The 15,045-nt window shown below is 40.4% G+C and overlaps 1 protein-coding gene across 5 annotated transcripts in view; it reads left to right on the plus strand.

Moving 5' to 3' along the window:
• The window catches only part of ZNF706 (zinc finger protein 706), a 90,973-nt gene that overhangs the window by 21,550 nt on the left and 54,378 nt on the right, over positions 1 to 15,045 (plus strand). Inside the window, exons 1-2 of one of the 5 annotated variants that reach the window (XR_010730226.1) lie at positions 11,040 to 11,307; positions 14,415 to 14,551. Coding sequence is in view for 3 of the 5 variants with exons in the window: in XM_066265936.1 (XP_066122033.1) it covers positions 14,417 to 14,551 (135 nt within the window). In the remaining 2 variants the exon portion in view is untranslated. Of the gene's footprint in view, positions 1 to 11,039; positions 11,308 to 11,539; positions 11,689 to 14,414; positions 14,552 to 15,045 lie in introns of those variants that run through there. The other 4 variants (XR_010730225.1, XM_066265935.1, XM_066265937.1 and 1 more) reach the window with 4 other exon arrangements.

Here is a 15,045-nt window from a genome sequence, read left to right on the forward strand (position 1 = left end):
ACATATCTCTAAAAAAACTCTTATACTACTATTCTTGGAAAGTTTTATTCCAGTTTTAAGCATTATGTATGGACTTCCCACTATGGTAAATGAGAATTTAGCTCTGTTTCAACTATTTCCCCAACATGGCCCCACCACACATACAGACTTCTCACTCCCCCATCTTCCCAATAAAGTTGTATTTGTAAGTAGGTCCATATTTGCACTATTATCACTATGTAAATCTATTCACAGTATGCTCAGTGATGCTTAGGAGGGCTTTAACTCTATTGGAGGGACCGCTCAGGCATATATTCATTCCACAAGTATTTACTGGATGCCAACATCGTGCCAGGAACAATGCCCCAGCCTGTTCTGCAGTCTGTTCTGTAACCAGACTGCCAGAAGTCAAATCTCAGCCCTTCCACATTACAGCCATATAATCTTGGGCAGCTTAATCATTTTGTGCTTTAGTGATCTAAGAGCTGTTAAGAGGACTAAATGACTCAAAATATGTAAAGCCCATGTAACAGTGCTTGGTAGATAGTAGGCACTATATCAGTGTTACATAGTGTTATTATTTTAGAAGTCAAATGGAAAGAAAAAATTTATATATGTATATATAATATATTCAAATATTCTACAAATATATATGCATACTTATATATCTGTATACAAATATTTATATACATATACACTTTTGTATATGTGTGCATTATATGATGTACTTGTTGACAATTGATTACATAGCACAATAGGTGCTAAAGGTATAAAGTATAGGACGCAATGAGAGCACTCATCCAGAGGACTCTTCCTTTAGGTGGGGGCTCAAGGAAGGAAGGCCTCTTTGAGAATGTGATATTTCAGCTGGAAGTTGAAGAGTGACTAGAAAATTGCCTAACAACAATAAATAGATAGATAGATAGATAGATAGATAGATAGATAGATAGATAAATTAAATAAATAAAATAGAAAGTAGCCAGAGTAGGAAGAAATGTGTTACAAAAGAGAGAACAGTGTATATTAATGCCCAAGGTAGGGAAGAGCTTGGTCAGCCTGAAGAACTGAAAGACCACTGAGATTGGACACAGCAAGAGAGAAGAACATCTGGAGTCCAGATAAGGATTTGTCAGCCAGGATAAAAGCAATATTGGATTTTATTCTGTGTGCCTTGGATGGACAGTGAAGGGCTTTAAGCATGGAAGTGCCCTCAGCAAATCCTCATTTTAAAAAGATCATTCTGATTGCTTAGAAGTGATTGTATTAAAGGGGAGCTGGAGAATTTCCCCACTTTCTGGTAGGTTAAAACCCCACACAAACCAGAGTGGTGATTTGGCTTAGAAAGTGGCACTAGAGATGGTGAAAAGTGGACAGAATCAATATATATTTTGGAGTAGAATCAACATGACTTGGCAATAGTTTGGAAGTGGGAGCTAATGGATTGAGAAGTTTCAGGGTTAACAATGAGGCTTTTGAAATGGTTATCCCAGTGGGTGGTTGTGTATTTACTAAGGTAGGATAAACAGATGACAAGATTTGTGCATGACAATGGAGAGAACATTAGACATTCTATTTTTTATTATTCTCAATCAATTTTATATAACAACTTTGTTGAGATATATCACATAAGTTACAAATCATTCATTTAAAGGGTACAATTAAATGGTTTTCAGTCATTCACAGAATTGTACAATCATCACAATCAATTTTAAAACATTTTCATCATCCTGAAAAGAAAGTTAATCCCCATTACCAGTCACTTCTCATTTCTCCCCAATTCTCCCAGCCCTAGGCAACCACTAATCAACACTGTCTCTAGAGCAGGGGTCCCCAAACTTTTTTACACAGGGGGCCAGTTCACTGTCCCTCAGACCATTGGAGGGCCAGACTATAAAAAAAACAACAACTATGAACAAATCCCTATGCACACTGCACATATCTTATTTTAAAGTGAAAAAACAAAACGGGAACAAATACAATATTTAAAATAAAGAACAAGTAAATTTAAATCAACAAACTGACTAGTATTTCACTGGGACCTATGGGCCTGCTTTTGGCTAATGAGATGGTCAATGTGCTCCTCTCACTGACCACCAATGAAAGAGGTGCCCCTTCTGGAAGTGCAGCAGGGCGGATTAATGGCCTCAGGGGGCCACATGCGGCCCGCGGGCTGTAGTTTGGGGACCCCTGCTCTAGAGACTGGCCTATTCTGGACATTTCATATAAATTTGAGTCATACACTGTGTGGTCTTTTGTGATTGGTTTCTTTCACTTTTTCAAGTTCACCCACATCGTGGCATGAATCAATATTGGTTCTTTTTATGGCTGAAAATTTCATTTTAAGGATATATCAGATTTTATTTATCAGTATAGTGGTTGATGAACATTTTCATTGTTTCTACTTTTGGGCTATTATGAAGAACGAAAATGCTTCATTGAACATTCAGGTACAAGTATCTGTATGGGTTACATTTTCATTTCTCCAGGATATCGACCTAGAATTGCAATGGATCATGTGGTACTATGTTTAACCTTTTGAAGAACTGCCAGAATGTTTTCCAAAGAGGCTGTGTCGTTTTACATTGCAAATGGCAGTGTATGAAGGTTCCAATTGCCCACATCTTCTCCAATATTTGTTATATTTGTCTTTTTTACTATAGACATCTTATATAAAATATGATCTCACTGTTTGAATTTGCATTTCCCTGATGGTTATAATGGTGAGCATCTTTTCTTGTAATATTGGCTATTTGTATATCTTTTTTGAAAAAATATATCTAATCAGATCTGTTGCCCATTTTTATTTGGGTTATTTCTTTTGTCACTAATGCTTTTGGTGTCATATGTAAGAACATTTTGCTTTTCACCCAAGGTCATGCAGATTTGCATTTTCTTCTCAGAATTTTATAGATTTTTTTATTAGAGAAAGAGAGGAAGAGTGAAAGAGAGAGAGAGAGGAAAGAAACATCGATTTGTTTTTCCATTATTCATGCATTCATTGGTTGATTCATATATGGGCCGACTGGGGATCAAACCCACAACCATGAGTAGGGGCATGACATTCTAACTAACTGAGCTACATGGCCATGGCAAAGAATGTTATATTTAGCTTAACACTTACATTTAGGTCTGTGATCAGTTTTGATTAATTTTTGTACATGGTTTGAGGCAATGGTCCAATTGCATTCTTTTACATGTGGCTATTCAGTTGTTTCTGTAGTTATTTGGTGAAAGGACTATTTCTTCCCTCATTGAATTTTCTGAGCACCTGTGCTGAAATCAATGAAAATATTTATTTCCAGGTTCTCAGTTCTATCCCACTGATATCTGTGTGTATCTATTCTTATGCCAGTACCACAGTTTTGAATATTGTAGCATTGTAACAAGTTTTAAAATTGCAAAGTGTAAGCCCTCTCTACCTTTGCTTCTCCTTTCAAAGTTGTTCTGGCTACTCTGGTGTAAGGAAATACACTCCTCTGTGTGTCTCCTCCACTCTCAGTACTTCACTACAGCACTACTTTACTTCTAACATCAGACAAGTAAGTTTTCCAAACATTAAGTAATTTTGCAACACCAGTTGGGTGTCCCACAATTTAACTCAATTCTGACACTATCTACCTGAGGACAGCATCAGATCCCACAGGACTGCCCTTCTCCCACTTTAGATGTCCGCTGCATGTCAGATCGTTATCTATGCTTCTGACTGACCAGCTATAAATCAGAGGTTCTCATGATCACCCCCTTAGGTTCAATGAATGTTAGAGCAGCTCACATAACACAGAGAAACATTTACTTATGTTAAAACTGTTATTATGAAAGATATTATAAAAGATACAGATGAACAGCCTAATGAACAGATACATAGGATAAGGTCCGGGAGGGTTCTAGGTACAGGAGCTCTGTCTCCATAGAACTAGGGTGTGCCACCCTCCCAGCATGCGAATGCCCCATTTGCCTACCCAGAAACTCATCAAATCTTGTCTAACTAAGAAGTTTTTGCTCAGCAAGGGAAACTGATAACAAAATAAACAGAAAGCCAACTAAATGGGAAATGATATTTTCAAACAACAGCTCAGATAAGGGCCTAATATCCAAAATATACAAAGAACTCATAAAACTCAACAACAAACAAACAAACAATCCAATAAAAAAATGGGAAGAGGATATGAATAGACACTTCTCCCAGGAAGAAATACAAATGGCCAACAGATATATGAAAAGATGCTCATCTTCTTTAGCTATTAGAGAAATGCAAATCAAAACGGCAATGAGATACCACCTCACACCTGTTCGATTAGCTGTTATTAGCAAGTCAGGTAATAGCAAATGTTGGAGAGGCTGTGGAGAAAAAGGAACCCTCATACACTGTTGGTGGGAATGTAAAGTAGTACAACCATTATGGAAGAAAGTATGGTGGTTCCTCAAAAAACTGAAAATAGAACTACCTTATGACCCAGCAATCCCTCTACTGGGTATATATCCCCAAAACTCAGAAACATTGATACGTAAAGACACATGCAGCCCCATGTTTATTGCAGCATTGTTCACAGTGGCCAGGACATGGAAACAACCAAAATGCCCATCAATAGATGACTGGATAAAGAAGATGTGGCACATATACACTATGGAATACTACTCAGCCATAAGAAATGATGACATCGGAACATTTACAGCAAAATGGTGGGATCTTGATAACATGATACGAAGCGAAATAAGTAAATCAGAAAAAAACAGGAACTGTATTATTCCATACGTAGGTGGGACATAATAGTGAAACTAAGAGACATTGATAAGAGTGTGGTGGTTACGGGGGGGAGGGGGGAATGGGAGAGGGATAGGGGGTGGGGAGGGGCACAAAGAAAACAAGATAGAAGGTGACAGAGGACAATCTGACTTTGGGTGGTGGGTATGCAACATAATTGAACGAGAAGATAACCTGGACTTGTTATCTTTGAATATATGTATCCTGATTTATTGATGTCACCCCATTAAAAAAATAAAATTATAAAAAAAAAAAAAAAAAATCTTGTCTAAGAGTTTTTATAGGGCTTAATATCCAGCCCTCTCCTCTTTGCCTTCCCAGAGGGCAATAGGTAGGGCTGAAAGTTCCAATCCTCTAATCACTTGGACTTTCTCACGACAAGTCTCATTCTGAGGCTATCTGGAGGCCTCATCATAAGTCACCTCATTGGCATAAATTCAGGCGTGCTCAAAAGCAGATCCTTATGAATGACAAAGAAAACGATCACTCAGAAAATTCCAAGGTTTTAGAAACTTTTAAAAAAATTTTATTGAATTTATTGGGGTGACATTGGTTACTAAAATTATATAGGTTTCAAGTGCATGATTCTATAATACATCATCTGAATAATGTATTGTGTTCACCACCCAAAGTCAAGTCTCCATCCATTATCATTTATCCCCTTTACCCCACTCAGCTTTCCCCCTCTTTATCACCACCTTGTTGTCTGTGTCTATGAGTTTTTCTTTTTCTTTATTTTATTTTTTTGAGAGAGAAAGAGATCAGAGAGAGAGAGAGAGAAGCATCAAATTGTAGTTGCTTCACTTTAGTTGTGCATTATTGCTTCTGGTACATGCCTTGACCAGGGATCTCTGACCCAAGCCAAGCCAGCGATCTCTTGCTCAAGCCAGCGACTGTTGGGCTTAAGCTGGTGACCTTTGGGCTCAAGTCAGTGACCTTGGATCATGTGGATGATCCTACACTCAAGGCAACAACCTAACACTCAAGCTGGCGACCTTGGGGTTTCATTGACGCTGTATCCACCATACCACCACCTGTCAGGCTATGAGTAGTTGTTTTGTTTAATTCCATCACTTTTTTCACCCAATCCTCAAACCTCCTCCTTCTGAGAGCTATCAATTTGTTCTCTGAACGTTTCTATTTGTGTGTTTATTTTGTTCATTAGCTTTCACATATAAGTAAAATTATATGGTATTTGTCTTTCTCTGACTGGCTTATTTTACTTAGCTTAATATTCTCTGGATCCATCCTTGCTGTCACAAAAGGTAATATTTCTTCTTTTTTGTGGCCAAGTAATATTCCATTGTGTGAGTGCACCACAGTTTTTTTATCGACTCATTCACTGATGGGCACTTGGGCTGCTTCCAAATCTTGATAAGGTTTTAGAAGTTTTGTGACAGGAATGGGGACAAAGACCAAATATATTTCTTATTATATCACATTTGGGTTCCTTGAAATTTCCAAATGAATTTCAAAATAAGCTTGATTTATGTAAAGATGACAGATGAGATTTTGATGAAGGGTGCATTGAATTTGCAGATCAGTTTGGGGAATATTGCCATCTTTGTAATGTTAAATTTTTCAATCCATGAACATGTACTGCCTTTCCATGGTCTTCTACAATTTCTTTCAAAAAAATTTTTGTATTCAGAATGTAACTTTTGCAATTTTTAAAGTAAGTTTATTCCCAAGTATTTGATTTTTTTATGTTATTCTAATAAATCACATTATTTTTAAAATTATTTTAACATCTCTAAAATTGAGATGTAGCTTTTAGGATAGGATACAAGGGTATCTTAGCATTATGCCATTCAATTGGCAGCAATTTTTTAATCTTAGTGGACATAAATGTGATCTGCAAGTAATAGCTTCTTAGATTCAATTGTTGTAGGAAGTTGTAATCAGAGAACTTGATTAATAGAGGAAGGAGAATTTATTAGTAGCTGTGGGGCTGGTAGCAGAGCATGTGGGGCTAGTAGTACCAAAGCACGAGCTCTCTGAATTAGATTTTCTTACAGGTTATATACCTTTACAGTATCCAAGTAATGAGCATGTAATTCCTTTGTTTAAGGTTTCCCAGGACTCAAGGAGAAGGGAGAGGGAGTTTTGGTACGGAGAGCAAGGGGGCAGGGGTTTCCCAGTCACTGGTCGTAACTTCATACAGATCCTGATTTTCTTGCTTTATGTTGCAAGCAGCTCCAAGCAACCATTTAGAGAACTATGGATGTAGTTCATTTATAACTAGCTGACTCAGTTATCCCTGCTGGCTCCTTTCCCTTGTATTCTTCTGGTTTCTCATCCTTCAAGGGAGAAGGGAAGCTTGCTCCCTCCTCACAATATCACATGGTATTAAATATGAAATATCTATAAAACACTGAAGTGGAAATGAAAAATAAGCATTTGGGTATATCAATATAGACATCAGCAAGGCTTGAACTAGAGATAGAAATGTAGGGTCATCTGAAGTTCATTATTTAAAGCCACAACACTGAAGGAGATTCCTTTGGGGAGAGTGTAGAGAAGACTAGAGGATCCAGGTTGTAGTTCTGAGAAATTTCAACAAGTAAAAGTTGAGTGGAGAAAGAAGAGCCAGCAAAGGAATCATATTTGTTTTGTGTTTATTGTGTCAATGTAAGAAATGCCCAAACCTGTAGAGAATTTTTGTGAGTTTGAGCCCAAGCTGATGATAAGTGTGCTAGGAAGCAACATCTCAAATGCTCTGGAGAAAGACAGTTTGCAGCTTTTATGCATTTGAAATTAAGGAAGGAGGTAAGGAAGGTTACACGATACATGATGGTGGGAGAAAGCAAGGTGGGGACTCGATTACAGGATAGTTAACAAGATTATGTGTGCCCCTTGAGGGCGATTAAGCCTCTTTGGGATCTGAAAAAGAGGATTACTCTGGCATTTCAAAGGTATGTTAACCTGGATACACCAGAATAATGAACAAGGCTTACTTTAGGCAAAGACAAACATTGTACCAAGACACTGATATGCCTGGAGCATGATTACCCACCGTGACCTGACAGTTATAAATTTATGATCAGAAAACCCTGTAAAGTCTCTGTCACTGGACTTGCCATTTTTATTACATAACCTCTTTTCTTGTCCACCATTCTTATTATTGCTGTTACTATTTGTCACTAGATGGAAGGATCTAAGAGGGCCAGGACCTCGCCTCTTTTGTACTGTAACAAATCCGTTAGCTGAGAACTTTACTACATTTGGATATTAACTTATATGCCACAGAAAAATTGAGAAAAGTGATTCAGAATAATTTATGTTTATCTGAGAAATAATATATTGATTAACCACCAGGTCTTTCACCCGTGAAAATTCAACAAGAATACACATAAATAAAGAAGGCTTTCAGGTCTTCAGAGAAGCACTTTAATCTGATCATGATTATGGATAGAAAAATAGGTACATGCTCACTGCATATTAACCTAGAGTAACTGTCAAAAAGCAGAAGAGAAAACATGATCAGTAGAAGTACTGTAGCATTCCCAATTAAAACCAGAAATGTGTATAAAAATCCTTTAAGGAGTTCATATCCCACTTGCTGTCATATTTCTATAACATAAGTAGGACACCAGCTGTCAGTAATGCTAATTCACCCACCTTTCATTTACTGTTTGTCATTTCACAGATGTTGAATCTTATCCTTTTTCTTTTTCCACTTTTTTTACACATAAAGTTAGCATAATGCCATATCCTCTAGCCTATGCAGTGGTTCTCAACCAGGGGAGATTTTTGACTCCCAGAGGACATTTGGAATGTCTGGAGACGTGTTGCCAAATTTCCTACAATCCCCAGGACAGTCCCACATAACAAAGAAGTATCTAGATTCTAGCCCAAAGTGTTAATAGTGCCAATGTTTAGAAGCTTTACCAATGATCGTATGTTTATGTGTATATGACCTTTCTGGGGCAAAGTCCATAGCTTTTACCAGATTCTTAAAGGTGGTAGAACTCAAAATTTTAATGAAATGGTTACTTCATTTAGGCCTTGATAATAAGTGACACACTAACCCTATTTCACTACAGAAATCACCTAATTAAAAAGACATCCTGCCCGGCCTTGGCCATTTGGCTCAGTGGTAGAGCGTCAGCCAGGAGTGTGGAAGTCCCTGGTTCGATTCCTAGCCAATGCACACAGAAGAAGCACCCATCTGCTTTTCCACCCTTCCCCTTCTGCTTCCTCCTCTCTATCTCTCCCTTTTCCTCTGCAGCCAAGGCTCCCTTGGAGCAAAGTTGGCCCCGGCGCTGAGAACGGCTCCATGGCCTCTGCCTCAGGTACTAGAATGGCTCCAACCTTCAACGGAGCAAGGCCTGAGATGGGCAGAGCATCGACCCCTGGTGGACATGCCAGGTGGATCCTGGTCGGGCCCATGAGGGAGTCTGTTTGCTTCCCGGCTTCTAACTTCGGAAAAATACAACAACAAAAAAAAGACATCCTGCCAGCCAGATTTCTCTGTCCCTTTCCACTGTCCACTCTCATTCATGGCTATACACACAAGAGCTCTTTGGATTTTCCCCTCTATAGGTTCTCCAAGTATTTCATCCACCTCCTGCTAGCCAAGTGAATACAATTATTATGGTTATGGTGACCATTAATGATTAAGCTATAAGCTTCATGATATATCAAGAAAAGTCCTGCTTTCTTTAGACACATCCAATTCCCTCAATATCTATTTAATGCCCACGATGTTTAACACATGTCTAGACACTGGGTAAACAGTAATGAAAATGAGCTTACATTTGAGTCCTGGAGAGATATTAATAAAATTTAAACATGTAATTTAAAACTACAGTATGGGAAGAAGGGTGTAAAAAGTGCACATGGGAAGAGCTGGAAGGAGATGAAAAGGTAGGAACCAACAACCAGACCACTGCATGCCACCCAAAAGCAATATGCAGCTGATGCCTTCCTAGCTATTTTAAACAATTCTGTGGTATCTAGTATATACCCCAGTCCAGGTAATTTGGGTTGTATTTATATTTAACTAATGTTTCCTCGGCACTGACAGGCAAATCTGGGAGAGTGGAGGCTATGGGCAAGCTGAGAATATCAAATGCGAAAGCTGCCCCTTTTTTTCGCTGTTTTTAGAGCTAGTTACAAACCAATGTGTATATATGTGCAGAAAAAGCCACTGTCTCAAATGTCATTTCCAGATAAGTCAGCAAATAGAATATTTTTTACAATCACCATAGCTCTTGGTAGGTACTGGAAGTCAAATGTCAGGGCCTGTAAATCAAGACAAAAAAAATCAGTCATTCTCCCAATTATTAGTAACTCAGCATGTTGTTAGTAGGCAGCCTAAACCAGTCAGGAAGGCCTCGCCAACGGTTTTCACTGAAGCTGTCAGGCTTCATGTTGAACTCACTAACAGTGGTAGTCAACCTGGTCCCTACTGCCCACTAGTGGGCGTTCCAGCTTTCATGGTGGGTGATACCAGAGCAACCAAAGTATAAATAAAAAGGTACTTTTAACTATAGTAAGTTGTTTTATAAAGATTTATTCTGCCAAACAGCAAAAATCCGACATAAAGTACTTGGTAAGTAATTATTATTATATGCTTTAACTTGCTGTAACTCTGCTTTATAAATTTTATAAAGTTACTTCCCTGCTTTATAAATCACCACCGGTGGGCGGTTAGAAAACGTTACTACTAACAGAGATACAAAAGTGGGCAGTAGGTATAAAAAAGTTGACTACCTCTGCACTAAAACCTCAGATTGGTGGAATAACCAGTTCCCGAGGGAATGAGGTAAAGGGCTCCTGATGCGAGAACAATGGCTGCTCGACCCTATTCAAGGCCTCCCCGCCTCACTGGGCATGGTGACTACAGCGAGCGCGGGTGGCGGACTCCCCAGTGGATGACCCATGTAGCCCCGGCGCTGGCGCTCCTCTCCGGGTTCCACCGGCGGCGGTGCATGAGAAGGGACGCGGGGTCTGACGCCTGGCCACCACCGAGTAAGTGAGCGAGCAACCGACTTATGAAAGAAGCTGCAGGCGGTCAACTGCCAGGACGCAGACCTCCCGGATCCCAGGGCCCCGCCGAGGGGGCCCAGATAGATCGCGCAGCAGGGGAGGGGAGGGCACAGAAGGGGAGGGGCGCCGGCCGGAGGGCGAGGGCCCCCGCTGGGTCTCTCGTAGGGCTGGCCCTCGCCGCCCAGCCCCGCCCCCTCGCGCTTATGTAATAGGGAAGCGCTGCCATTGGCCGGCGCGACCGGAAAAGGCGCAGGCGTGCGAGCGGGCGGGACGGAGGAGCCCGCAGCAGGAAGACGAGGGGGCGGGGGCTACGAGGAGCGGGCGGGCACTGGGCGAGTGGGGGAGCCGTGCGGCGTGCGCGGGCACGAGGCTTAGTGGCCTTTTCCAAGACTGAGGCGGCGGCGGCGCGCGGCGCGGGCTGTTGTGCTTCCCAGCTCTCCTCTTTACCCTCCTTGGCGGGTGGAGGAGACCGAAGTGGTGCCGGCCGCGCTCCCCTTTCCTCTCCCTCCGGCCACCTCCCCCGGCCCCTTCGCGCTGCGCGGTCTCACTGACGCAAGACTGTCCCGGCCCCGGTGAGCGGCTGTGGGGGCGGCGTTGACATCTCAGGGCGCTGGGGAGCCGGGGTGGGCGCTCGCCGGCGGGGGCCGTGGGGTCGCCGCGGGGTCGCCGCGGGTCTCTCGGGGTCACCTGCCCTCCCCGCCTCCCCAGGGGCGGCCGGACTGGTCCTGCCTGGGCGCGGGCCGCGGGAGGGAGGGGAAGCTCGGGCGCCTGCCAGGCCCTGCAGGTGGCCGGGTCGCAGGCCGGCCGCGGGAGCTGAGCGGTAACCTTACCCCTTGGCGACAGCAGCTGGTCGGTTTCTCGACGCCGGGCTCCCCGTTGCGGAAGGGCCCGGTTTCGGGCAGCCAAGGCCTCCAGGAGGCGCGTCTCGGGCCGGGGTCGGTGAGGAGTAGAGGGTAGGTGGGGACTGTGTGGCCCTCCGTGGCAGGAGAGGAGAGGGGGCTCCCCGAGGCGGTTGAGGCCGGTTTGGGAAAGAAGGTGGGCTAGCCTGCGGCTGAGGTCAGTGAAGTGCTGCGTATAATAGACCGTGGTCCTTGTATTTCCATATTCTCCTCTCCCCAAAAGGATGTAGTTAAAAACTGGGGTCAGCATGTTGATCACTGCACGGACCTCTTCGTTTCAGATGGTTATGGAGAACGATCCGACTCCCTGGACCCAAAATCTCTTATTCTGGTTTTGGTTTTAAGAGAGTCTTGGGGCAGTGCTTACTTGTTGCCTCCTGCAAGAGCTCCTCATTTTAAAAGAACTGTTTACTACTTCCCTCTTTGCAGCCCCTTCGAAAACCCACACTGAATGAGTTATATTAAAACCCAGCTTTTAGGTGTTTGTAAATGAGTTCTTGCCCCTCAAGTTTCTCGCGTTTAATCAAGGAGCAGCTATGCTTAAGATTTTGTAGAAAGTTCGACTGGCCTGAGAGCAAGCCCTGAACTGAACTGTCCAAAAGCAGGTGGTTTGTTCGTTTTCATTTCTGCTTTTAGAAAGGAAATCCATGCAGTATATTGTTAGAAGTTAGGGGCCTATCCCCCGCGAATTTAGACTGTTTGGTTCCATTTTCTTTACCTGGTGATATTAAGCTTTCTTTTAAAAATAAGAAAAGGCCACTATTTATTAAAGCTTTTATGGCTTGTTTTGTTTAGTTTTTAGTTACAATGGAAAATGGGTTAAATCGATTGTGTAATATATTTTAAGAGAGATCTTAAATACAAAAGTTAAAAAATAATTTGTATCTTATGACACTGCTTTGTACAGATTACTGCCTGAAAGTGTCATCAAAATAGCTAATAACTTCTAGATATCAAAGAAACTTATGTAATTAGTTGCCTGCCATTTTATGTATTTTTTTAATAATGTCAAGCAATTCAAAGGTTAACCCACACAGTCAGTGTATTGACATCGCATACATTGCATGGAAGAGTTCAGAGGCATGAGAGGACTGAGTATTCTAACATAAGGTACTGACACTGAGACGTTACATTTAGATACGTAAAGATTGACTACCTGACTAGAGTAAGATAGTCCAAATAATATATAAGTATCCAAATCCGTTTCTATGGAAATGGTCTGTAAGTTTGCCATAACCTTTGGACTTAAATGTACTTTAAAAATTCCATTGGCTTGGAATTTTATTTTAAAAAAGTCGGAATGGAAGTTTAATCTTCAAGGACTAACACATCTGGTAACATTTACCATTATTTGGTGGGAGTTTTCTTATATTAGTCTAACATACTGAACATTTTTGTAATTTGTTAAAATATCTAACTGGCTTCCTAGAAAAGCAGTGATTCTCCTCTATATTTTATTTGACTTCCAGTTCAGTGTTTAATGCTAGAGGGAACTTATATATTTTCAGTTTTCCCTTTTCTTTGTGGGAGAAGTTTAGGTGTTTCTATGAAATGTTTTGACCCTTGTGTCCATTAACTAGTTAGGGTTCCAGTCAGAAAAAAAGCCAGCACTCCTTTCTGGTGAAGTTGAGGTAGACCCATTGTATGTTCATGTCCTGCAATGGTTTAAAAGTTTAAAATTTATCATTCACCAGTAGTAGAAAGTGGTATTTTTCATTTTTATATAGTGCCCTTGCCCTTTTTACAAGGTTTATTTTCTCAACTGGGAACTAACATACTCATATTTAATAATTTGCCCAGCAATCCTGCAAAGACCAGTTTTTAAGATTTAGAATAGTACAGTAGTTTTATGAAACTTAAGTATTTAAGAGAACAGTTCCCATTGTTCTTGTGATCTCCTTTAGAGGCATTAGATGACAGCTCTTATTTCTCCTCAAGTTAGATCACAACAGTGAATACTGGAAGGGTAAAGTACCTTTGCAGAGTGACCAAACAAATAATTGGGGAAGGAGGCTAGCCTTTTTTTTTTTTTTTTTTTTTTTTTTTTTTGGTAAACTCTTAAAAATTACATATATGAACTGCAAAAATCTTAGGTTTATAGCTCATTAATTTTTACAAGTGTATGCACCTGTACACCTGTACAACCATTACCCAGATTCTGTATGACCATTACTCAGTAAAGATAGAGAACATTATTAGCACTCCCCTTATTCCCTTTCTTCCCAGTCACTACCTTCCACATTAGCTTTGCCTGTTTTGAACTTTATACAACATCTTCTTTGTATTGGGCTGCTTTCTTTTAATACTGAGATGTTGTCTGTTGTTACTTATAACATAGTTTCTTCTTTTTGAAGGCTGCATAGTATTTCATTGTATAAATATACAAGTTATATATCCATTTTACTAATAGGCATTTGGGTATTTTCCAGGTTGGGATTTTACTATTAATAGACATTGGGATTATTTCCAGTTTTGAAAACGGATGCTCTGGACATTCTTGGACTGTGTCTTTTGGTGTACATACATTTGCATTTCTGTTGGATATGTACCAATGTGGAATTACTAGGTTATAGTGTAAAACAACTACGGTCAGTTTTCCACAGTGGTTGTACCAGTTTATTCTCTAGTGGCATTGTATGTGAGGATTTGAAAACCCGTACATTTTGATCCACAACTGTTTCTATAGAATTTAAGCCGTCAACTCTAAGATCGTTATCATGTTTAGATTGCTCTGCATTAGAGTAAATAAATCACTTTAATGCCTCAACTTCTGTTTTTAGATATGGCTCGTGGACAGCAGAAGATTCAGTCTCAGCAGAAAAATGCCAAAAAGCAAGCTGGACAAAAGAAGAAACAAGGACATGACCAAAAGGCTGCTGCCAAAGCTGCCTTAATATATACCTGCACTGTCTGTAGGGTAAGGGAAATGGAAAGAAATAGCTTTCTCGTGAACAATTTTTTTTTTTAATTAGAGTAGATATCGGTTTTTATAGGTTAAAATTTTGCAGTCGTGGCAAATAAATGCTTTACTTAAAGTAGTAGATTTGAGAGCTGGTTATTTTAGGACTCCATCTTTCTTCCTTCAACAAATAATTTACTCAGTGACTCCTGTGACCAGGCAGTTTTCCAGGTGTTGTAGAAAGAATTGAACAAAGTGAAGTCCCTTTTCTCAGGGAGAATAAAGATGCCTCCTTAAGGGAAAACAACACAGTTTGAATTTTGTAAAGAAGCGTGATCTACACTCTTAGTTTAGAACTACGTAAGATACCTGTGAATAAAACTCTTGTTATACAGTTGGATTTTTTTCTTTCACTAAGTCCATAAAGTGTCTATAAAATTGTATAGAGTTTGTTCATATTGAGGACTTTTACTAGAATTAATGTGTGTTTATAAGATTTGAAGAATAATTAT

This window comes from Saccopteryx bilineata, chromosome 3 (genome assembly GCF_036850765.1).
Source record: "Saccopteryx bilineata isolate mSacBil1 chromosome 3, mSacBil1_pri_phased_curated, whole genome shotgun sequence".
NCBI classification, from domain to species: domain Eukaryota; kingdom Metazoa; phylum Chordata; class Mammalia; order Chiroptera; family Emballonuridae; genus Saccopteryx; species Saccopteryx bilineata.